At 43.6% G+C, this 25175-nt stretch overlaps 1 protein-coding gene across 1 annotated transcript; it reads left to right on the top strand.

Annotated features, from left to right (window-relative positions):
- Positions 1-10315: 10315 nt before the first annotated feature.
- LOC308298368 (tRNA methyltransferase 10 homolog A-like) lies at positions 10316-24076 on the top strand. The gene is made up of 7 exons (XM_080741956.1): positions 10316-10646; positions 13246-13402; positions 14062-14133; positions 15960-16034; positions 17840-17989; positions 21697-21802; positions 22652-24076. The coding sequence occupies exons 1-7, from the start codon at positions 10402-10404 to the stop codon at positions 22891-22893; spliced, it is 1047 nt and encodes a 348-aa protein (XP_080598082.1). The 5' UTR covers positions 10316-10401; the 3' UTR covers positions 22894-24076.
- The last annotated feature ends 1099 nt before the right edge of the window (positions 24077-25175 follow it).

Below are 25175 nucleotides of genomic sequence, written 5' to 3'. Positions count from 1 at the left end.
AGCAAGTAAGCATGCACAAGCACGCACACACTCATGCACACATGCACGTTGTGGTGTGACACTCTTATCTGATTCATCTAGTTTCTCATACGTAAATATCAACTGCACTGCGTAGGCTGTGTGGTTCTGACAGCAGCTAGAGGTGAACACAGCATTTTATTTAGATGGTCCAAAGTTTGTGTGTAGATAGCCTCGCGTAGCCAGGCTTACTCATCTGCGAAGAGAAAAGCCTGGTGACAATAGAAGGCAAAAGATGTTCTGGGAGGGGGGGGGCTGAATTTTCCCGGAAGCTGTATTTTTTTCACAGTGCGGTGTTCCTGCAAACGTATTCCCTGCACGAAAACATCTGGTCTACGTCTCCTGCTCCAACGGTTACGCTCGCAATAAACAATATACAAACAAAAACATTGATTCAAGCAATGTTACACATATTAAGAGCGAGTTAAGAGCTACAATCTATTTTAGTTTTTTCGCTGGGGAATGTAAACAGACCCGCATCGCATGACGTAACTTCCGTTAACAGCAGCACTTCCGCTAGGAATTGTGGAACACACCGGAAGCCCTATTGTCTACAGGGTGGTGTGTAGAGGGTTTTGTGCCGACTGCTCAAAAAAACCCAAGATAAGTTCAAGTGTAACTGTTGTTCCCTATAATTAAAAATCGTGAGAGATCTAAAGGTCAGAGGTCAAGGGTACCAATCAATTAAAATGGACAGAAGCGTTGAAACAACAAACACATGAAAATACAGGACACGCACAAAATGTTGGCTTTCAAGAGCCTTACAATATCTAACAATCTGCATTGCAATATAGCCTCAGGTTTGAGTCTGAAGTCTGAAGGCAAGGCACTGGCCTGCTCATCAGGAGCATAATGTCACTGTCGGGCAGAAACCTTGTATCTCCAAGATTCAAATGTGTACGTTTTTTTCCCCCTGCAAAGTAAAGCCCTGCTTCATCATTCAAGGCCGTCGCACAAGAAAAAACAGCAGATCCGCAAGCACCGCGAGGCGTTGTGTGCTTGTAGATCGGCTGTTTTCACTAGTTTAAATCATTTTTAAAATGATAAATACGAAACCATGAACGGTTTTGAACATACATGGTTTCCACCCAACAACGAAGGACAACTTGAGTTCAGCATCATTAGAGGTGGAGGCTTTAGGTCGGAGGATGTTGTATCAAGCCAATCAAAGTGATAACCTTATTTCTTGGACAGTTTCTTGGGACGAGGCATCAGAGTGGTGATTGTAATAAAGGCAACGAAACGTGACTCACTGAGGTAGAGTGGGACAGCAACGCTGAGAGCTAGACAGAGCAGTCCAACACCGACTCCAACCCGTCCATACAGCCTTATGTCTGGAGGACGCACGCACGCACACACACACACACACGCACACACACACACACACACGCACACACGCACACACACACACACACACACACACACACACACGCACACACGCACACACACACACACACACACACACACACACACACACACATTGAGGTATAATAGGTTAGGCATTGGTTCTCAAACATATGCAGTACACGGAGGGGCCTTTTCCACCGGCAAAGAACCGGTTGCAGAACCAGTGCTGGTTCAACTTTCTTGGGAACCTTGGTTCGTTCTTGGGAACCTTGGTTCGTTCTTGTGAACCGGCTTGTGTTTCCACCAGATTGAACCAGAGCCAAGGATTTGGCTCTGGAACCACAAAAACCAAGGATTTTGTGGTTCCGGTTCCGAACCAACTTTTACGGTTCGGAAACCATCTTTGGTTCTTGGTGGAAAAGCACACCTCTGGTTCATCCCATAGGCGGGAGAAAGAACCGGAACCGGTTCTTTGCCAGTGGAAAAGGCCCCCCTGAGTACCTCCTTCCCCTGACTGCAGCATTTTGCTTAGAAGAATGTACATCAAAAGTCCAGTTCTAATGCCAATATGTTCAAAATAAAACAGCATGATGGCAAATAAACATTGCATTCTATTCACTTGTACTAGCCAAGGTGTTGATGTCATTTGGTTTAACAATTTCCAGATGAGAAGGTTCACACAAAGACTGTCAATGTTTTGTCATAACCCATTACAGTAAAATACATATTCCCATTTTCTCCTGTACTACCCTCGCAGTACCCCCACATACCCCTAGGGGTACACGTACACACTTGAAAAACACTGGGTTAGAGTGAGACCAGTGAAAATCTTTGAACCTCTCGTTTAAAAAGTATTTTTTTTGTGTGTGATTTTTGTTTAGTTTTAGTAACATCTCTTACCAGACTGCACTTTCTCCCACAGATCTTTCTCCTGAGCTGCAGGCTTAGTCGTGTTCTCAATGGTTTCGTAGATTATATTGTCTTGGAGCTCAATATGGTCAGAACGTCCATCTACAGCCATTTGTACCTTTATGACTTGAATTGTTCCTGCAGGTATTTGACTGAAGCATCCTCCCTGCCCTAAACGTAGACACTAGCACTGTTACATGACAGCTCACACCCTGTGCACCAATGAAAATAAACCACCTCTCTCTCTCACACACACGCACGCACGCACGCACGCACGCACGCACGCACGCACACACACACACACACACACATTTGAAATGTTTATTTATGACCACATAAAGAGAAGTACAAGGATGCCTCATACAAAGGTCATAAACAATGACAGTGCAGTCAGAAAATATGAACACACACACCAGAACTACTTAATATTCATTAGAAACTGACCAGAACTCTGACCACGGGACTCTGGTAATCAATTAATACATTTGTAACCACTATTTTAATGGCAAGTATTTCACACAGCTTTATGTCAAAAATAGGTGAACTATCACTTTAAGTTTATATAACAGAGACCTTGTACTGTGTAGGCCAAACAGAGGGGCCTACAGTATGTATTTGGATGTTAACCTAAAAACATTTTAGTCAATTCAAGATTCAAGATTAATTTATTTGGTCCCGACTCATGGGAAGTTTGTCTTGGACATGCAGGCTGCTACATAACATACAACAGGATAAGACAGACAGAAAGAAAGAAAATTACAAAGAATAGTGCAAAACAAACAGTGCTGACATACAGGTCAAGTACATACATTACATTACATTACACTAGAGTCACCACAACCCACTAACGGCCTGTGTTTAACAGAGTAACGGATATATGGGAATAAATGAGTATTTGTATCTGTTCAGATGTCTTTTCTTGTTTTTGACTGGGACTCTGTAACGTCTACCAGAGGGTAGCAGTTCCTATTCTGAATGAAGGACATGAGGGGTCAGCAATTATTTTCTTAGCTTTCTTACCTACATTTTCCTCAAATATTGCTTGCTTGAAGGGTGGGGTGACCAAGGGCCCATGGTTGAATATATTTCACCAATATATTACAATTGACAAAAATAATAAGAAGAAAGATATATGCTTAACTAACATAGGCCTAGTCATTTTCATCTTTTAATATGTATAAACATGATTATTAGTTTATTACTTACAGGTCCATTAGGTTTCATTTCTACACTCTCAGAGTGTTACAGACTTGAAGGGTCCATGTGGAACCCCCTCAAGGAACCCTGACCCCACATTGAGAACCGCTGCTCTCTGTCTACAGCAAGGTTTCTCAAAGTGGGTGCCGTGGTGGCACCCTAGGGTGCCGTGATGCAAATCCAGCTGGGTGCTGCTCAGAACACTTTGAATCTACTTTGTAAAATGGACCTGGAGTTGCACTGTACTTGATGCGTTCTTTTTCAGTCTGTACCAAATCTCTTTGCCAAAAATAGCTGGTGAATATTGCCCCCATGAAGTAGGGCCTATAGTTATTTTCAATCTGTGACAGTAGTAGTAGGCCTAAACATATTTACGTGTATTAATAAAATGACATAAGGTTCTATAAAGTAGCCTATCAGTGTAATTTAGGTATGCCGTCGATGAAAACGTTATTTACAGGGGTGACAAAAATGTTAGAGGACCACTGGTCTAATGTTTCAAAAACAGTGCTGTGGGTTGGGACCCATGTTTGGGTCACAACCACTCAACAGGCATTAAGCTGTTACTGTAATAGAGAGGTCTTTGGGTGCCACCTCCTGGGTTTAACATGCAACTGCAGCTATGCGTTCATTTCATTACATTTGGCCAGCCAATCCCTGCATATGATGTGTCCTGTCTAATGATCAGGATCGGGACGTCCCTCTGGGTGAGCGAGGTGAAGAAAGTATTAATTGTAACAGGCTCTGTTAGTGTGTTTATAACTCCATGGATGAGACAGAGGTTTGTCCCTTTAGGAGTTTTGTTGACAATACTGAATTGGTCCGTCCCCTAATACAGTGTTTCTCAACCTTTTCAGGCCGCGACCCCCAAAATAATCATATTTGAACAGGGGAGCCTCCTCCCACCCTGATGAGCACTAAGTGTTCGAGGCATTACAATTTGTATAACACAGCTCTATTGTGAAAATAGCCGATCTACATGCTCACAACGCCTCGCAGGCGTTGTGAGCATGTAGATCTGCTATTTTCACAAAGTCTGCCTCTAATATTTGACAATTTGGCCAATGTTTAATTTGTCATTTTAGAGGTATTAAATTGACACTTTAGAAACGTGCATATATACCCTCTATACACTTAAACTTTATGTTGGGTTTGTTTACTGTTGAGAGAGAAAATAATTAAGTAAAAACGTTAAGTTAATCATCAAAATAATTTGGGGACCCCCCTGTGGGTCCTGACCCAAAGGTTGAGAACCACTTCCCTACTGTGTTCCCCCGTACATGCACACAGGTTCCTAGTTCCTGTCCAGGCAGTGGTGATGAAGTCAGGAGGATGTTGGAAGAAAAATACATTAATTACGTTTACTTGAGTACTACTTTTGAGTATCCGTACTGTAGTATTACTTTTGGATAATTTATTGCTTTCATTCCGCAGCATTTCAAAGAATAAATTACTCCACTACATTAAACAGAAAGACCCTTTTCCAATATGTAGGTGTAACAACAACAACAACAACAACAACAACAACAACAACAACAACAATACTAATAATAATGCACTTTATTTGTTTAGCATAGAGGTATTTCACATAAAAAAGCAGCTCAAACTTAAAAAAAAAGAAAAACCTCTTGTTAAGTTTTGAAAATACAACACACTTTATTAAACTATATGAAACATGGCATTAAAATGGAACAGATAGCAGACAGATGTCAATCACATTCTATTGGCTCCTCTTTAACTAAACAATGAAAATGTGAATAGAAATTGTAATATAATGTCTACAGTGCATATTTGGCAGAGCTGCAAGGCAGACAAACCAAAGCAAACACACCCATATAGGCTTCCACGTGCAAACACAGCCATCATGTAGCAGTAACACACCCACTAACTGTTACATGGTGAACATGATGGCTTCAGCACACATCTCTTTCACAGAGCCAGTTGTTTTTTGAAGAACAAAGTATGTCAGTCCATCCTGTACCAGGAGAGCCAGACACAGACCCATCATAATACTCAACACAGTCTTCTACTGCATTAGGGAACTCTTTGGTTTCACCATCAGGCTCACCAGAGAACCAGTACCTGGAGAAAAAGAAACATTTCAGACATGTTTTCACAACAGAGTAGTATAGTTTTGTAAAAAAACATTCTTTATAATTTTTATACCACGATTTTGCAACCCATTTTTTCACCCAGTGCCAATTGCCTATGTAATCCTGGGCTCTGCTCTCCCTCTGCCGTGCCTGGGGGGACAACGGACTGACCTCATGCTTCCTTCAATGCATGAGTAGTCCAAGTTGTTTCTTTTCACCTGACAGTGGGGATTTCCCCGGGATGGACGTAGCGCGTGGAAGGAACACATTATTCCAACCAGTTCCTTTCCCCTCCATCAAGCACACCGGCTGGCCAGGGGGAGGCATTATTGAGACCAGGATTACTGCATGTTTTTGTGAGGGTATCAACCCTAGGAGACACGGGGAGAACATGCAAACTCCACACAGAAAGGCCCTATCGCCGACCCCACCTGATGACGCGGAGGGAGAAACACGCCCCCAGCACCCACAGCGTCCCCCGGCAGGAATCGAACCCAGGACCTTCTAGCCTTCTAGGCAAAGTACCTTCTAGGCGAAGCGCTAACCACTGCGCCACTCATTAACACTATACTAAAATAGATTTAGAATGAAGGTAAAAAGTAGATGATCAGTCTTACGTTGGTCTGGTCAGTGGTGTGCCGTCCACCCACTGGAACGATCCTTCTGTCTCTCTGTCGGTCAAACCCAGCCACACTCTCTTGTTGAAACTGGCAACAAAGTCCTGGACAGAAAAGTTGCTGGTTACTGATGTACAAACTGTGGACTGTGGATTACTCACATATACAGTACATACACACGCACACACACAAAGATAAATGCACACACGCAGGCACACACACACACACACACACACACACACACACACACACACACACACACACACACACACACACACACAGTTGAAACTGGTTCAAAAGCTTAAAATGTTGTTGCTGTTGTTGTTTCTTCGTGTGATTTATAGTTTAGTAACATCTCTTACCGGACTGCGGAATCTTCTGCGGAGCTTTCACCTGAGCAGTGACCTCAATGGTTTCGTAGATTACATTGTCTTGGAGCTCAATATGGTCAAAACGCCCATCTTCAGCCATTTGTACCTTTATGACTTGAAATGTGCTTGCATGTTTGTGACTGAAGACATCGTATCTTCACTGCCCTAAACAATATGGAGCATGCTAAAACACATATGACAGCTCATACTTTGTGCACCAATGAAAACCACCTCTCTCTCTCTCTCTCTCTCTCTCTCTCTCTCTCACACACACACACACACGCACGCACGCACGCGCGCGCACACACACACACACACACACACACACACACACACACACAGAAAACATCACTTCTCTTCTGCCAGGCTCTGTGGTAGCATGCACTTGATCTTATCTGATTAAACTCATCTATTTCTTAAATATCAACCACACAGCGTAGGCTGCAGGCTGCAGAAGGAAGCTAGAAGTGACCACAGTTTTCCTGTATAGCTTCGTGATCGCAGTAAACAGTTACACAAACACAACCTCCCATCACTAAGGACCAGCACAGGGACGTGCAGAGAATATTAGAGAGGCAGGGGCTGAAATTTCTAAAAGGGCATTTTGGTGAAAATATCGAAAATAGCAGACCTCCAAGCTCACAATGCGTCGCAGCGTGACGCGTTGTGAGCTTCAGGAGAGGCCATTCTCCTTTATGCTGCCTTCAGGTATGGCATGGACAGAGGGGCATTTGCATTTCTTTCACCATAGTAAAAAAACTGCATTCATGGTCTGAAGAGAGGGCACTTTTTACAGACAGATAAAAGGGCATGGGGGCTCAAGTCCCCTTTGATGTTTATGTGTGCACATGCCTGGACCAGCACCCAAACGAGTTGGTGGACCATCCATTATGTCGGAGTGGCAACACTTCCATAGAGGTTAAGGTTAGGGTTAGGGTAAAGGCCTCTCCATACTTCGACCGAAATATTCGGCGAGTTATAATTATAATATATAATTATATCCCGAGGGATATAATTTTATGGTAGAAAAGGACCTTTTGACCGAAAAACGGCGGTTTCGGTCAAAGTATGGAACGGCCTTAAGATATAGGGTTAAGGCATCTCCATACTTCGACAGAACCGAACTTTTCGGTTGAAAAATAAACTTTTTTATTTTTTATCTTTTCCGAAAAAAAGCGTCGGATGTTCATACTTCGCTCCTGTTCGGTTGGCACGTTGGAAGTTGGAAGCGGTGGCACGTATTGTGGAGGTTATGGAGTAGGAGGAAATGTTAGAGGAGGCAGAGGTGGAGGAGGAGGCGATCACATCTAGCCGTCGGTGGTATGTCCCCCGCTAAATACGACAAGTCCCCAGGATGGCCTGTATCAGACTCTCGTTCAGGGGATGAGGGGCATGGACGAGGAGAAACATATTGAAATAATGAGAATGTCTGCCAGTCGTTTTGACGACCTTCTGCGTCGTGTCGCGCCGCTCATTGAGCATGCACCGACAGTCCGACACACACACACACACACACACACACACACACACACAGTATAGTAGTTTTCGCAGGTCGCAAAGCAAAAACAAAAGCAATGTAGGCTACAGTAGCCTCGCGTCACCAGGCTTTCCAATGTACAGTAGCTTGGGGGGGGGGGGGGGGGGGAGACACACACGTGATCCAACCGACCAATCACGTTGGCCGTTTCACCGAACATGATTTCGGCGAGTGACAACATCTCGTAGTGCAAATTTCAGAACTATTGTTCGGAGAAAAAGCATTCCAGAACTTTCGAGGAATTAAATTTTATAGTTGAAAAGGACCTTTTGACCGAAAACGGCGGTTTCGGTCATAGTATGGACAGGCCTTTAGTGTCTTTCGGAATGGAGAGATGCACCCATCCACACTGCCCTATGCAGTTTGCCAGCTGATTTCATGATGTTTTCTCTCCACTGCTTTGCTATCAATATGTTTTTTTAGACCAGTGACTTCAGTGAGATTCAAAATTCTGAAGTACAAAACTGCGTAGCATTGTTATGTATTTATTTGTCTGATAGTTATACCATGCATTTAATATGAAATCACCTTTAAACCTTACATTCAATTCATAAAAAATCATTGTTGTATTTGATGCCGTTGCTGCACTGGCATTTGTTCCCTAAATGTCTGTGTGTGTGTGTGTGTGTGTGTGTGTGTGTGTGTGTGTGTGTGTGTGTGTGTGTGTGTGTGTGTGTGTGTGTGTGTGTGCAGGGGTGTCACACCAAATTCTGGGCCCTGGGGACAAGCATTCACTAATATACTAATAGGCCCATCATGCACATGCATCATCCAGTGGTTCCCATTAAGCTTATAGCTCAAGACCCCAGAGATTGACATATAGGCCTATTTGCCCAGATATAAATGGTGCACCCATAATATTATAAAACATACATAAACCACTTTATACCTTGGCTATTTGAAAATAGCAGATCAAGCTCACAACACATTTGTACTTTTTGACTTTTACTCAATATAGGCCTACATTTTGAATTCTGGACTTTTACTTGTAACTGAGTATTTCTACATTGCAGTATTGATACTTTTACTCAAGTAAAACACTGGTTTTGGTATTCTGCCCAATAGGCCTATAAATGGTCAGAAACATGGGCTATTAAACTACTCTAACTCCAAGCTCTTATTTAAATACCAGAAATTCTTGTCTGACAAAGTTAGCAAAACATTCAAAGTTGAGTGTTTATTCATAAACATCATAACTAGCCTGTTCTCATGCATCTTTACCATAGACCGAAAAATAGCCGATCTACAAGCTCATAACACGTCGCTCCCGCGACGCGTTGTGAGCTTGTAGATCGGCTATTTTCGGTGCGCTTCGCCGTTTGACGACGTCATTACGCGCCGCCGTCGCCACAAAGACAAGCAATCTGGTGTTTTCCAACGGGTCTGAGGCTATGGTCTGAGGCCTTAAGCTAGATGCAGAATAGACCCACATTATTAGAGTGAACTTTGTTTTAACCGAAATATTTCCTTCTGGGGGGTCCCTGGAATAACATTGAGATGGAGGTCCGTGGACCAAATACATATCATTTTCCAGGGACCCCCCCAGAAGCAAAGATTCGAGTTAAGCCCTAATTAAGCTAGATGATTTTTTTCTCTTCATTTTTTAGACACCAGACAAACACAAAGAAAAGACAATAAAGTACACACATCGACATACACGTAACGCAAACACTTAAAAGTAGGGAAAATTACAATAAAAAATAAGTTAACTTAACTACACTTACGATACAAAACATATACAAAAAGAAAAATAAACTGTTGAAAATAATGATTGTGTACCAGTTACTTTACTTGAATCGAGAGATACTGCCTTTGCCATGGTAACACTGTTAATCTAGCTGTTTCATGATAATTAATAATAATAATAATAATATTTTAAGATATTACAATACATTATGTTAATAGAACGCTAGATTGCAGAATATCTATTCTGCATCTAGCTTAGGGTCTCAGACCCGTTGGCAAAAACGATCACGCCACCATGGATGGTACATGTGGGTTTCCTCCACCACCACCTCTGTTAGCAACATAACAGTTAAAGAAGCAACTTCTCTCAAGTTCCAAGTGTTTGTTATGTTTCATATCAGCCTGACAATCATTAATAGTTCGATTATAAAAGTAATTCAGTGATTTGAGTGACTTTAGAACGTGCAGGAGTCTAGAGATAATAGATTTGTCCAGTTTGTTTACATTTCATCATAGCCAGCACCAGGCTGTTAGCCGACCAGCTAACAGCTACAGCTACAGCTACAGAGAAGTGATTATTATCATTAGATATTTAGATTGTTTAATATTATAATTTTAAAAAACAGATGTCTAGTGGTGAGAGGGTAGAAGCTGCTCCATCGCCTCGGGAGGACGAGGACAGTCATGGACAGAACAGGACCAGTAATGGACCAGTAACTGATACCAGTGATGGGGGACCAGCAGTAACTGCTACCACCACCAGTACCAGTCCCAGTGAAGTGAATGGGAGTGCAGCAGAAGCTCTCTCCAAACGGCAACGCAAGAAGCTCCTGAAGCACCAGAAATGGGAGGAAGAGCGAGAACTGAGAAAGTAAGCATCATTGTTTATTTTAGCCATAAATCATAACTCTTGTAGTTTTGATTTATGGCTATTTAAATGTTATTTTCATTATTGAGTGAAGTATTTATTAGAGGGTTGCATAGAAAAAGGTAGCCCCATATAGAACCTCACCCGTCGCTGCATACTGCTCCGAGACGAGGTCCTATAAAGGTTTCCCCGTGGGGGGGGCGAACGCCTCCAACGTTGAGGTAGAAAACACTCTTCCCGAAATTGTATCCACAAAGTAACGGTAGTTCCGAGCTCCCAGACTGTGATAACCTAACCAGGGTCAATAAAACATGAACCAGGGCACGAAACAACCCCTTAAAATCGCTAGTTTTGTCAGCCGGTAATGTTTACAAGTCTGGAAGTTGCAGCCGGAAAGGTAGCATTAGCGGCCCCTCTGGTCGAACGTAGCCCCAACCGTCGCTGCATTCGAACAGACATTCGACCAGAGGGGCCGCTAATGCTACCATTTCGGCTGCAACTTCCAGGCTTGTAAACATTACCGGCTGACAAAACTAGCGATTTTAAGGGGTTGTTTCGTGCCCTGGTTCATGTTTTATTGACCCTGGTTAGGTTATCACAGTCTGGGAGCTCGGAACTACCTTTACTTTGTGGATACAATTTCGGGAAGAGTGTTTTCTACCTCAACGTTGGAGGCGTTCGCCCCCCCCACGGGGAAAACTTTATAGGACCTCGTCTCGGAGCACAACAGTATGCAGCGACGGGTGAGGTTCTATATGGGGCTAAGAAAAAGGTAGCCCTGAATACAGGACTCTCATATACATGAGAGTCCTGGTGCCGCCTCAACATGAGGAGTAGTGGGCAATCGAGCCCTTAACGGTTTGAGCTAGGAACGTCAGATTTCAAAAATAAACTGCTTACCCAAGCCAACTTTGCTAACGATTTGACGCCGCACAACGTTCATTACACGCCGCTCCCCGGTTGTTGAATAAAACGCATTTTTGTCCGAAATTATTTTGCTTAACATAGGACGTCCGCCTCTAGTGGACAGTCGCGTCATCGCATCATCTCCGTTCACTACAATGATCAACCGGAGATGACGCGACTGTCCACTAGAGGCGGACGTCGGAATTGATCAAGGGTCCTGGGAGGTCCTGGAAAATTGTCTTTGGTTATTGATTTTGTTAATACCTCTGAAATGACAAATTAAACATTGTCCAAATTGTCAAATATTAGAGGCAGAAATTGTGAAAATAGCAGATCTACATGCTAACGACGCCTCACGCTGTGAGGCGTTGTGAGCATGTAGATCTGCTATTTTCACAATAGAACCGTGTTATGCACAAATTTCTCAACTCTTAGTGCTCGTCGGGGTGCCGGGTCCCCAGTTAAAACATGATTATTCTGGGGGTCACGGCCTGAAAAGGTTGAGAACCACTGGCATACACTGCCTGTCTTTGGGCATTGCGCATAGGAGTAAGCTACCTGTTATTGAGCTGAATTATTGTTATACAGTCCTGGAAATTGGGTTAAATATTCTGGAAAAGTTTTGGAAAGGTTTTGGAAATGAATTGGTAAAAATGTGTGGGAACCCTGGTTGTTGTTGCCTCGTCCAGACAGAAGCGTGAGTAGAGGAAGCAGCAGCGGCGGTTGAACAGACAGACCAAGGGTGAAGAGGCAGGAGCAGCAGACTTTAGATATAACTTTATTAGGGCTGCGAATCTTTGGGTATCCCACGATTCGATTCAGAATCGATTCTTGGGGTCACGATTCACGATTTTTTTAGATTCTTTCAAATCCAAACGATTCGAATTCAGAAACGATTATTTTCCGATTCAAAATGATTCTCTATTCAATTCATATATCAGGATCTACTCCAGTCTGCTTGGCATGAAAGCAGAGTACATTTATGTAGCTTTTATAATTGTAAGGTGCCCTACACACTACAGGCGGTTGCCGTCGGGGCTGCCGCTAGGATCAGCGGTGGCCGCACCACGGTGAGACACAAACACACTCGCTCAGTGAGTAAACGCTGCGCGGTATTTCACAAAGATGAACACAATCCATCTCTCACCGCACAAACGAGCACGCTCGCGGGGGATTTCACAGGGCCGCGCCCGCTCGCCTCGCCACCCCAAGACTTCGGTGCGCGGCTGAAAAAGCCGCCCGCCTCCCATTGAAAATGAATTGCTAGGAGGCGGTGACCGCGGCTAGTGTGGAACCCCCTTAAAGGTTTTATCAACTTATTGTAATAGGTAAATCCAAGACAACATGTCTGATTTATTAATGCTTGCACGCATTCTTTTAACTTGTGCAAACACAACATAATATGTAATAAATTATCGTAATAAAAAAAAATCATAAAATTAAAATCATAATATCTAATAAATAATATCTAATAAAAAAAATCGATTTTTGGAAAATGAGAATCGATTCTGAATCTTACCATGTTGGAAACACGATTCGAATTCGAATCGATTTTTTCCTGGCTGCACCCCTAAACTTTATATAGGAGAGGAAACAGCAGCGGCGGGTGGACAGACAGACCCAGGGGGAAGAGGCAGGAGCAGCAGACTTTAGATATAACTTTATATATAACTGTATATATAACTCTATGTTCCAGACAGAAGCGTAAGGAGAGGAAGCAGCAGCGGCGGGTGGACAGACAGACCCAGGGTGAAGAGGCAGGAGAATCCAGGAAGAGGTTCCGCAGGCCGCTGAAGACCAGCTCCCTGCGCCTGGTGGTGGACTGTGGCTTCGACAGCCTCATGTCACTCAAGGTGAGCAGAGTTGGGGTCTACATAGCCTCGGAAACCCAGGCTTCTTAGGCTTCTTTTGGCGATCAGAAGAAAAAGAAGCCTGGGCGATCGCGTTATGATCACTGTTGGAGGAAGTGTAGAATTTCCCTAACCAATCAGAGTGCAGAGAGCGTCGCACCAAATGTGTTGCCGTCATGACGCAGCAGCGTTCGATGCGCGGAGCAGAGGGGGGTGGGGGGATGAGAACACATGCTATTGGCCAGAGACTCGCGGAGAGACTCGCGGAGAGATTCGCCGCGCCCGCCCATCTGCCTACACAAACTGTCCGCGTTAGCTCAGAGTGGGGTCTACAAGATACACTGCCCCAGGGGTTCCCACATGTTTTTTTGTCTCAGGGCACCCCATAAATATTATTTTTAATCCGAGGCACCCCTACATTATAATTTTCACTCCCAGCCCAGCACCTTATATTTATAGCATGTTGTCGGGTGGAAACCTTGTGTGTCCAAAACCGTTCGTTTTGTATTTATCATCTATAAAATGTACTAAACTAGTGAAAACAGCAGATCTACAAGCACACATTGTGTGCTTGTAGATCGGCACTCACGGCACTGACTCACGGCACTCACGGCACTGTGGTTAAATAAAGTATTAAAACATGTATCCTATCTTATCTTCAGGACATTCGAAAGCTTCACAAACAGATCCAGCGGTGCTACGCAGAGAACCGACGGGCCTCACATCCAGTTCAGGTTAGTGTGTGACTAAATTCCGTTCCGTTAAATTCAATTCAGTTCTTTGTGCCAGGAGTGCCAGGCTTCTGACCGGCACTCGCAGGTGGGACCACATCTCACCCGTATTATCCACCCTCCACTGGCTGCCAGTCAAATTTATAATACAAAATCCTCCTGTTAACCTACAAAGCCCAATTCAATCTGGCACCACCCTGTCCCTACATATCTAACCTCATCGAACCCCCGGACTCCACTAGGCCACTACGGTCAGCTGACCTTATGCGTTTAAAGGTTCCTCTTACAAACCTGAAACTAGGTGATCGTTCATTCTCAGTTGCCGCACCGACCCTGTGGAACACCCTACCCATAAAGACAGCTTCTTCCCTGGCCATTTTTAAAACCAGACTAAAAACGTATCTGTTTTCCTTGGCCTTTTAAAATCCCATTTTGTATATACTTTTTACTTGTGTAACATTGATGTTTTTTGTTCTGTTTTTTTTTCTTATCTGTAACACTGCATATTTTTATTGTTTTTTGTATGTTGTGCAGCACTTTGGTTGACCCTGGTGGTTTTTAAAATGTGCTATATAAATAAACTTGACTTGACTTGATTATAGTGACTGTCAAATCACAAGTTGTCTCAAGACACTTTACATGTAGAGACCCCACAGTCCCACCCTGAGCAAGACATCTTGCAACAGTGGCAACGAGAAACTCCTTTTTAACTCTTTCCATGCCTCAGAGGTAGATTGACGAGAATCATTAATTAGGCAATCAGGCCACAGACGTAGGTGGACGAGAAAAGTACTTAACAGAAAGTACCCCTAGCTGACACTCTTCCCCACCCTGTGACAACGTTTGGGACTTCTAACTTATTTAGAAGAAAAAAATATTACCAAATATATTCACACCATCCCCAAATCATTTTCACATCCCAAAAACAGCAGCTGAGCACTCCTTCCCAAAATAGTGCAGTTTGACTCTCTCTGTACAGAAGAGAGATCGAGAGACTGTTCGCAACGGAGAGAGAGACACAGACACACACACGCACGCACGCACGCACGCACGCACGCACGCACGCACGCACGCACGCACGCACGCACACACACACACACACACACACACACACACACACACACACACACACACACACACACACACACACACACACACACACACACACACACACACACACACGACACACACACGACACAACACAACACAGCCCTTGCCTTGCTTGGCAGGAGTAGATGTATATAGACGAGGAAAAAAACACCAGGAGAATCGTGTAATCCACTAAATCCAGTGCGCCGCCCATGTATTTAGCTCATGCACGCTCATAAATGAAATTCCTCATTCATGTCATCCACAATCGGACCCTATCGGGGAAGCTCCGCCGTCAGGAACGCTTCTTGCCTTTTGTGAACATCCTACCCGGAGAGTGGGGGTCCTGTGCGGGTCTCTCATCTGTTTGCTTCTCAACCGTGGAAGAAGGTCCAAGCATCGTGTTGAAATAAAGAGTTTATATCGCTCATGTTGTCAGGTATACCGGTTCGGTTCAGTATTGTTGCACCCCTAACTGATGCCTGAGGTTTAGTGCTGATTCGGGGGCCGAGCTGTGAAAGACACGTGAACAGGCGATGATGCGTCCTCTCAACTCCTTCGGTCTGACCGCAGTCCATGCCAGCATCGGCCGGCTTTCGGCGTGTCCGAGATTTTAATTCATGACGCAACTTGTAGATGGGTTATTTTGTGTGAGCCACGGCATCGTATGATGATGAAGCTGTTGAGGCTGTCCGGGTCATGTCGTGTCGTGTGTGATGAGCTCCTCTTCCTCTCTCCAGTTCTATCTGACCAGCGTGGGCGGACAGCTGAAACAGTACATGGACGATAACGACAAAGGATGGGTCAACTGGAAGGTGAGCAAACCTCTCCTCTCCCTCTACTCTGTGTGCTGTCATTTATGTGGACAATAAAACGTTTTTATAATTGACCTTCAAATTGGTGTTCAAAAGGTGATGATTTTCCACAAGTTCCATAACCTGTGATCACATGCAGTCAGAGACAGTCAGCCTTAACAGCAGTACTGCTGGGAGTTACTGAGGTAGAGTCTAGACTAGAGCGATGCTACTAGAACATACATGGGCAACTGGTGGCCCGGGGGCCACATGCGGCCCCCACCTTCACTTAATGCGGCCCGTAGGTTAATAATAATACTGATATATTATTGATTTCAGCTGTTCCAATTCCAAACATGACCTGCTTTAATGATGTCATATTAGTAGCTTAATGACTAGTATAGTAATATAAAATTACTTAATTGTATAATTAATTGTATTTTTTTTATGTCCAATGTATTTGTATTTAAGTTAACATGAGTATATAACTAAATGTGTTTGAAATGAACATTTCAGGATTCCAATAAAAAAAATAACAAAACATTATTCAGGATTCCAATTCAAAAGAAGCAAAAATTGCTGATCTGCGATGCGTTTTGAGCTTGTAGATCTGCTATTTTTGCTTCTTTTGTATGAGATATGACAAAGTAGGTTATAGTAATATGCAATGTGGTCCTCTGGAGTGAAGGTGGAAATATAGTGGCCCTTGCCATCATCAAATTTGCCCACCCTTGATCTAGAATATATTATGAAAAAATGTATCTGGTGGTACAATGCCTGCTCTGTCACACCTTGCCTGGTTGATTTATTGTTTGACAGATTATGTCATTTCAAGCCTTATTCTGAGCTTGATGTTTGATTTTTATCACATTATCAAGATAATCATCTCTTTAGTGGGTATGTCACAACTAATCGCAATTATTTTAGAAAATAAAAGTGCATAGCGGTAATCGTCATAATCATTTCCATGTTAAAAAATGTTCATGTGATAATGTCTTTGTGATCCATGTCTGCTTTATGGTTTGCTGTACACCAACTCGCCCTTCGGGGACAAACAAATAAATGAACTTGATCTTGGTTTACCCATGATCCTACATTACTATTGCTATGCATTTGATGTATTACCATGTGCTGTCCTACATATTTAGTCACTTGTACAGTACACATGCCCCCATGCGTACGCATGCCCCTCATTTTAGCACGGTAAACGTGATAAAACAATAGAACGAAGCAAATGAAAACATTTTAACACTCACTTTTTCTTTTCTCTAATGACTATCTATAATATGAACCCTTGTTGTAAAAAAACAAAGTTGTCCTTTAAGAGCCACTGCTAAATACCTAGTCTAGACTGTTGCCTCCGTGATTTGGGCAAAAGCTCCCGGCATACAGTCTGGCAAACGGAAATAGAAACGATGAGTGCAAGATAAAGCGGATCTCCTTTCAATATTTCTGGGGGCTTTATTTCGTCTTTCTCTGGTGTTATTGGTGTTGCCTCCATGATGTTTTCAAACGTTTTCTTAAACTATACACCCATAACAAGAATAGGCCGCTCGAATGACTTTGTCTGAGCTATTGTGTTTCTGTTATGTTTCCAATGGGACTGCAGTTCAGTGCAGCAGTGGCTACTTCCGATACTCGCCGTTCGGGAGCTGCCGTTCCAGACTCTATATAGCATTCGGAGATTGTGGAATAGTTGTCTGGCTACGCAGGACTACTAAATACCTAACCTGTATGTTGTGTGTCTCTCAGGACATCAGTGTGAAGACAGAGCACTACCACCAGGTCCTGTCCAATACCTAACCTGTATGTTGTGTGTCTCACAGGACATCAGTGTGAAGACAGAGCACTACCACCAGGTCCTGTCCAAGGAGCAGGTGGTCTACCTGACCTCTGACTCCCCCAACGTGCTGACCCAGCTGGACCAATCCAAGGCCTACGTGATAGGAGGCCTGGTAGACCACAACCACCACAAGGTAATAATGTAATAATAATAATACAGGCCCCACGCCTTGGGGGAGTTGTTTGTCACGGTACATTTGCACATTGCGTGAAATGTATTCTCTGCACTTCACCCATCCTATAACGACTAGGAGCAGTGAGTAGTAGGGCATTCACGAATAGTGATTTTTAGTATTCGAATTATTCGACCTCAAAGTATTCGAATAGTCGAATATTCGACAGGACTGTCAAAACTGTCAAATTTTTCACTGTGGCGCAGTGGTTAGCGCTTCGCCGGGGGAAGCTGTGGGTGCTGGGGGCGTGTTTCTCCCTCCGCGTCATCAGCGCCCACACCCTAGGTGGGGTCGGCAATAGGGCCTTTCTGTGTGGAGTTTGCATGTTCTCCCTGTGTCTCCTAGGGTTGATACCCTCACAAAAACATGCAGTAATCCTGGTCTCAATAATGCCTTCCCCTGGCCAGCCGGGGCGCTTGATGGAGGGGAAAGGAACTGGTTGGAATAACGTGTTCCTTCCACGCGCTACGTCCATCCCGGGGAAATCCCCCCTGTCAGGTGAAAAGAAACAACTTGGACTACTCATGCATTGAAGGAAGCATGAGGTCAGTCCGTTGTCTCCCCAGGCGCGGCAGAGGGAGAGCAGAGCCCAGGATTACATAGACAATTGGCACTGGGTGAAAAAAATGGGTTGCAAAATCGCGGGATAAAAATTATAAAGAAAAAAGTCAAATTTTAAGTAAGCAAGAGGCGAACATTGTGAAAACAGCATATCTACAAAATAGCACAAGATCTGCTATTTTCACAATATTTATCTGCGGAACCGAGTCACATTAAATGTAATCCCCCACCCTTGTCAGGGTGGGGGACCCCAGTTCAAATATGTTTATTTTGGGGGTCATGGCCTAATGAAGGTTTGAGAACCCCTGGTATAGAGCATGTACAAATTCATCCACCAGGGGCATTGACAACTCTAGCCAAGCTTTATAAACTATATATTTTTTAAAGAGAAAACAATAAAATACATTTTAAATAAGCGAATATTCGACTTCAGGGAACAACATCGAATAGTGACTTTGATATTCGAATAAACAAATATTTGAATATTTGGTGAAATGCCCTAGTGAGCAGTCATACAGTATGTGGCGCTCGGGGAGCAATTAGGGGTTAAGAGTCTTGGCTCAGGGACACATCGACACATAGCTGACTGACTGAGATTCGTACCTGCGACAACCAGGAGCTCTGGCTCCCCAGGCAGGCTCCCTAACCACTCAGCTACGGCTGCCCCTTTATCGTGACCGTCAGGTCGCAGTTACTATCAAAACTTCCACCGGCTGTCAGTCAGTCACACGTCACACTTTTGTCCTTCTCATATCTCCGCCACCGTTGCCCCGATCTATGCCAAACTTTGCACACACACTCCTTGGCTGCCAAACCACTACTTCTACCCTCATTTCTCACATATTATCACGACAATTTAAATATCCCCAATATACATTATCCTTGAGCGGAACATTGGCCAAAAAGAAAAATGCCAATCTACAAGCTCATAACGCGTCACTATGCGACACATTGTGAGCTTGTAGATCAGCTATTTTTTTGGCAAAGATTTGGTCGAGAGTTTGTAAAAAAATACTGTAAGTGGGTCATTTCCAGGAAAATGCCTCATGATTTGAGGTATTTTTGAACAAAATGCCTCAAACCATGCATGCAGCATCACATTGCCGTTAAAGGCCAAAGAAGACAGGGTATCCTTTTCACATTTAGCGCCACCAGGACCTAGACCTGTGCTCGGAAGAGCACTGCTTCTAGTTCTTTCCTGTTTTCACATTTTGGTGTGTGTAATAAATACCAGTTTAATAAAGTTCATACGAATATTCCTTTCGTTGAATGTCACCTGACAGAAGTCCCACCCCATGTCGCTCTGTTACTAGGTGGGACAAAAAAGCCAGGGAAGACTTTTTCCCATTCACTTATGTAGCACGTAACACCTGTGTAATAGACATGCAATCCGTTGAATCCTGGGTTGGAAGCTCGCCACCCTTGGTAGACCTAATCATCCAGAAGTTCTCATCCAGGAATAAAACCTGACCTGTATGCAAGCATACAGGTCCACAAGAAAAACTAAAATTAGCAGCTATTCAAAACAGGTGTCTTTCAAATAACACAAATAAAATGCAATCTCTTTTTACAAAGTTCTCATGAAAATAATAAAATACAATACAATATTCTCATCAAAATGAAATAAGATGCATTGTATAAAGTTCTTTCTCACCAATGGCATCCAAATAAATTGCTCCTCTAACCACCAGGACTGGTGGTGCAGACAGAGGGCAAACCCAGCACACACTAGAAAATGAAATGAAAATATGCTCACTCAGCAGCCTATTTTATCAAAGGCTATGTACAAAAACAAAATAAAAGCAGCACACAGTCTTTTAGATCGGTGAAATAAAATAATCAAGTTCCATTAACAGTGCAAACTGTATCCCATGTAGTCAACCAGGTAGATTAGCTTGGAACAGTCAGCTATGCTACTAGCCAAACATTTGGGCTAACATCAAAGGCATAGTGCTGGACTTCAAAGGCTTTGCCAATTAGCAGCTAGCCACTGCATGGCTGTTTAGCTGTAGCCAACAAAGTTTGTAGCAACTCACCAAAGTAATTGGAATCAAACTCTCAGCCCTCTCTGGAACGCTGAGATGATGGCAAGGTGTGTGTGTGCTGTCTGAGTGGCTTCTATAATTATTTCTGGTCAGTTTATCAGTAAATTGAGCTCTGTCACTCAGTGTGTCTCTCTCCTGTAGTGCAGGTGGTTCTGTGAGAAAGGTGATTCACAGTGCATGCAGGGGCAGAGAGGGAGAGGGCGGGGCAGAGGTGAGGGGTGTTGTCTGATTGGAGGGAATTCAATCAGCCAGTCTTGAGGGGGTTAGACTGATTGGGAGTTCACCTGTCAGTCTTCACAGGACAAATCAAGTTAGGTAGACTTGCTCCTCTTCATACTTCACAGAATATCCATATTCATTGATTCATTAGGTCACTGGTAACCAGGTTACATGACCTGGGTTACACTTACATTATAAAAACAAGATTTTTCATAGCCTCATTGTTGCTATTTAAATTACCAAAAGAAAAACATCTACGTGATATCAATGAAAAAGGAACAAAAAAGTACAGTAGTTACATTGCAAAACAGGGGGTTTCCCCCGAAAATACATGTTTTAATTAATCCTCTGAAACAGGCAGAGGGCAGAGAGAGAGAGAGAGAGCAGTGCATCTTGGGTGACTCGCACTGACCAGGAAATTGAGGAACTATAGCCTCGCTCTCAACTTGAAATGTATTTTAATTGTAATTCTGCCCATTTAGAATATATGTACCCAATCGAATATCTTAGTTACATCGATATCGTTCATGTGAACTAGTTTGTTGAAGCTTATTCATTATAATTATCGAAATCGCTATGACCGCGCAGCGCCGCACTGCGCCGCGGCCGTGCCGCGCATCACCGCACCGCGGTGAAATAATGAAAGGACATAGTCCCACTGCATAACTCCGCCCCCGGTAGCAAAAGTGAATGGTTTTTCTGGTTGGCCAGTCAGGGACCAATCAAAATTGATCTGGTAGGAGCGTTGTCCTCATGTTTATGTTACCCTTTGCTTGTCTTGTAGGCCCAGGGTTTAACCTTTGAGAAGGCTTCATGTTGATGTTAACCATGCTTGTCTTGTAGGGTTTAACCTTTGAGAAGGCCAAGGAGCTGGGCATGGAACACGCACAGCTTCCACTGAGCAGCTTTGTCAAGATGAACAGTCGTAAAGTGCTGACTGTGAACCACGGTGAGGAGATGACTATGTTTACACGTTATGTACTTTAGCCTTTTCTATGTACAGTATGACAGACACCCATGTTGAAACTAGATATTATGTACCCATACAGTTCTTTCCTTCCCGATATCGATTCCGATACCCATAACTTGCGTATCACAGTTCGATGGCAAGTATTGAATACTGACTGATTCCAATGTGTCATTTAAGAATGTCTAGGACAGCGGTTCTCAAAGTGAACTTTGAGTTTCCTCTCTTGAGTTTTGTGTGCAAAATGCCTGCATTGTTAAAGGTGATACACCATGCAGAGAAAGACAAAACGGTCAGAAATGGGACTTTGTGAGGATAGAAGGTGGGACCCCAAAAAAAGGTTTTAAAATAGGAAAAGTGAAATTTCATGGTGTATCACCTTTAACACTCAGGACGCCACCGTTGACTTGCGCTTTATTTTGAAGAGCCCCGGAAGCTCCGTGCGTGTGCACGTGGGTGTACACTGACGATCCAGGAAGGAGATCGGTTTGTTTACAAACGGTCGCGAAACTAAAATCCTAACGGGGGCCGACCATCACGGCATAGTGTCGCCGTGAAGACAAGCTGATCTCGGCCTCCTTGGCGTTATTTGCACCTTATTTCGAGATAAAGCCGTTTTTATGTTTCAGTATAGAATAGGAGTCAATGGTAATGGCCGCTCGCGGTTGCTTCTGGCTGCGCTGCGTTATGACGTATGCAGTATTTTCTTTCACCAGTACCCGTGGCAAGCGTCTGAGATGCGGGTTACCATGGAAACCTTATCTCGTTTGTGAACGTGTTTGGCTCACGGAGCAGGCGATGTGTTAAGGTGCGTCTCTATGTGGTTTGCAGTGTTCGAGATCATCCTGGCCTTCCTGGAGAAAGGGGACTGGCAGGAGGCCTTCTTCACCGTGCTGCCTCAGAGGAAAGGAGCCACGCGGCTGGAGCAGGACGGCCAGCCCGCCATGGACAAGGACTCTGACACTGACTCTGACGGGCTGGAGCAGGACGGCCAGCCCGCCATGGACAAGGACTCTGACAGTGACTCTGATGCAGAGGCAGACATCCCAGCCCTCCCAGGAAAAAGACTCTGACAATAGCGACTTTAAGCTCGATGATTTTCAGGACGGCAACGCCAGGCGTACTACGGCTGCTACGACGTAATCGCTGCAGCGTTCAAAATGGTTAAGCAAAGCCTCTGCGGCGACGGGTTCCCAGTCCCACCCCTTTCACTGAACGCTTTGGTTCCCATGGCGACGCGTACACGCAGCAGACGGAGTAGGCGCTACGTGGGAAGGGACCTTCTGCCGTAGTAGAGACAGCTGCGGCGACGGCAGGTTTATCTATCGAGCGCGGATCATTTCCGGTTACCGTTGTCATCTGCCGTCGCCGTAGCGTTGCTTAAGGTCGCTTGTGACTCTGACACTGAAGGGCTTTGCACACAGGCCCGTTGCGTTTTTCCCCCCGTTTGCTGCATGATTAAAATTCATTGGTTTGCAATGTAGTGCGTTATCCTCACTGCGGATCCAAAAGGAGTCAATGAGTTCTTACCGCATGGGAAAAGATGCACAAATCGAACTGGGTTCGATCGTGGGATTTTTCATTGCGAAAAATCGCACCGATCTGCAAAGCCCTTGACTCTGACACAGAGGCAGCCCATACCACCCAGCCAGCTCAGGACAAAGAATCTGACTCTGACGCCGAGGCGGAGGCAGAGGCCCAGAACAGTGCACTGCTCACCAAGATCAGCACTGGGACACACAGAACCCACAGGACGGGTGGAGTGGAGACGTTAATCATGTCAATCAGGGTCATCCCCACCGGGCAAAGATAAAAACAAAAATCCTTCTCAATTGAAGTGGATGTTAGTGCTGTGGTGGAATTCAGATCAGTCAATAATCATGAGAAACAGAGGAGACAAGACAATTATATTAGGTGGTGGTGGTGGTGGTCAAGTTGGACAGAAGTACAATTAACACTCTGGGCAGTGGTAAGGTAGTTCTGCCAAGAAGAATGGTCAGACACTAGAGTTATACTGTGTGGCTTCAAGGCCTCTGGAACGAGCTGTACCATAACAAGATAGGCTTTACCAAAACAGTAGTTACTGAGGCCTACTGAAGACCTCTCTACTCCTAACTATCAGGTATTAGTATCATCATAAAGACCTAGAATATGAATATTATCAATGAACACATGATCTACTCTATAACGTCACACATAATCAATCATGATAAACTCTAATCTACGACAGTGCCCACACTGACGCTACCATCCACTCCCATCCACTTCAATTGAGAAAGATATTATTATTTATCTTTAATTTTATCTTGGCCTGTTGAGAATGCCCCTTTAAGCAGCCCAGACCACAGACGCGGCTGACTCCTAACACAAACCTAACAGAAACACGAAGGAACTGAAGATGGACGTGTGAGGTGCTTGCCGAGATTTAATGAATGAAATGATATCTGCTGCAGAGATATATATTTTTTTAGTTAAGAAGACATCTGATTCTTCCTCATAGTTCCTGATTATGTTTTAAATTATTATTGTTATTGTCTTAATTATTATTATTATTTCTTTTGAACAGTTTCAAACGTATGACAAAGTGTAAATCAGGCTTAAGTTAATTAAAAAAAGGATGAATCAGATTGAGAGTATTAATGGCAAGTCATATTGTTTTACTCATTAAACATGTAATTAAATGTTATTTAGAGGTATTCAGCATCACATCGTTTTTTCCCTCCCATCCCATTACCTGTGGCTCAACAGCGATAGCAACCAAAATCATTGGTGGAAAAAGTACGACATTTGTTACTTACATAAAAGTCTCAATACAAGCTCACAATGTGTCGCATCGCAACGCATTTGATTGATTGATTGTAGACTTATAGGTTTGCGTAGGAAAAGGTACAGTTTCATGACAGTACAGTTCACTGGTACAAGTTCAACTAAAAGGAGATCCTAGTAAACTTTTCGGCTTATTTTCATGGGAAACCTTTTAAGTATCTCATATAACATTGAATGACAGACGGATAGAACACAATACTATGCAGTAGATATTGTCATAAAAAAACAAACTATGTATATGTATATATATATATATATATATATATATATATATATATATATATATATATATATATAATAGAAAGGTCAGGGGGAGGGTAAGGCTAAGCTAGGTTTATTTATTTTACCAGTTACGAGCGGCTGCCACCTGTAAGTGGTTCTTCAGGGTGGTTTTAAAGGATGTTAGGGATTGGCACCTCTTTATTAAGGCCTACGGTAAGGCTTTCCACATTTTTGTGGTATAGCAGGAGAACGAGGAGAACGAGCATTGTGAGCTTGTAGATCGGCCATCTTCAAACGGACGAAATGT

The sequence above is a fragment of the Nannobrachium achirus genome, assembly GCF_963921795.1.
Source record: "Nannobrachium achirus genome assembly, chromosome: 14".
Classification (NCBI taxonomy): domain Eukaryota; kingdom Metazoa; phylum Chordata; class Actinopteri; order Myctophiformes; family Myctophidae; genus Nannobrachium; species Nannobrachium achirus.
Note: the sequence above shows the minus strand (reverse complement) of the source record. Positions and strands in the feature narration are given on the sequence as shown.

Coding starts and splice junctions, on each gene's coding strand:
- LOC308298368 (XM_080741956.1), top strand. CDS start 10,402: ATGTCTAGTGGTGAGAGGGTAGAAGCTGCTCCATCGCCTCGGGAGGAC. Junction 13,403..14,061: donor ACAGCCTCATGTCACTCAAG/GTGAGCAGAGTT, acceptor TCTTATCTTCAG/GACATTCGAAAGCTTCACAA. Junction 21,803..22,651: donor AGTGCTGACTGTGAACCACG/GTGAGGAGATGA, acceptor TGTGGTTTGCAG/TGTTCGAGATCATCCTGGCC.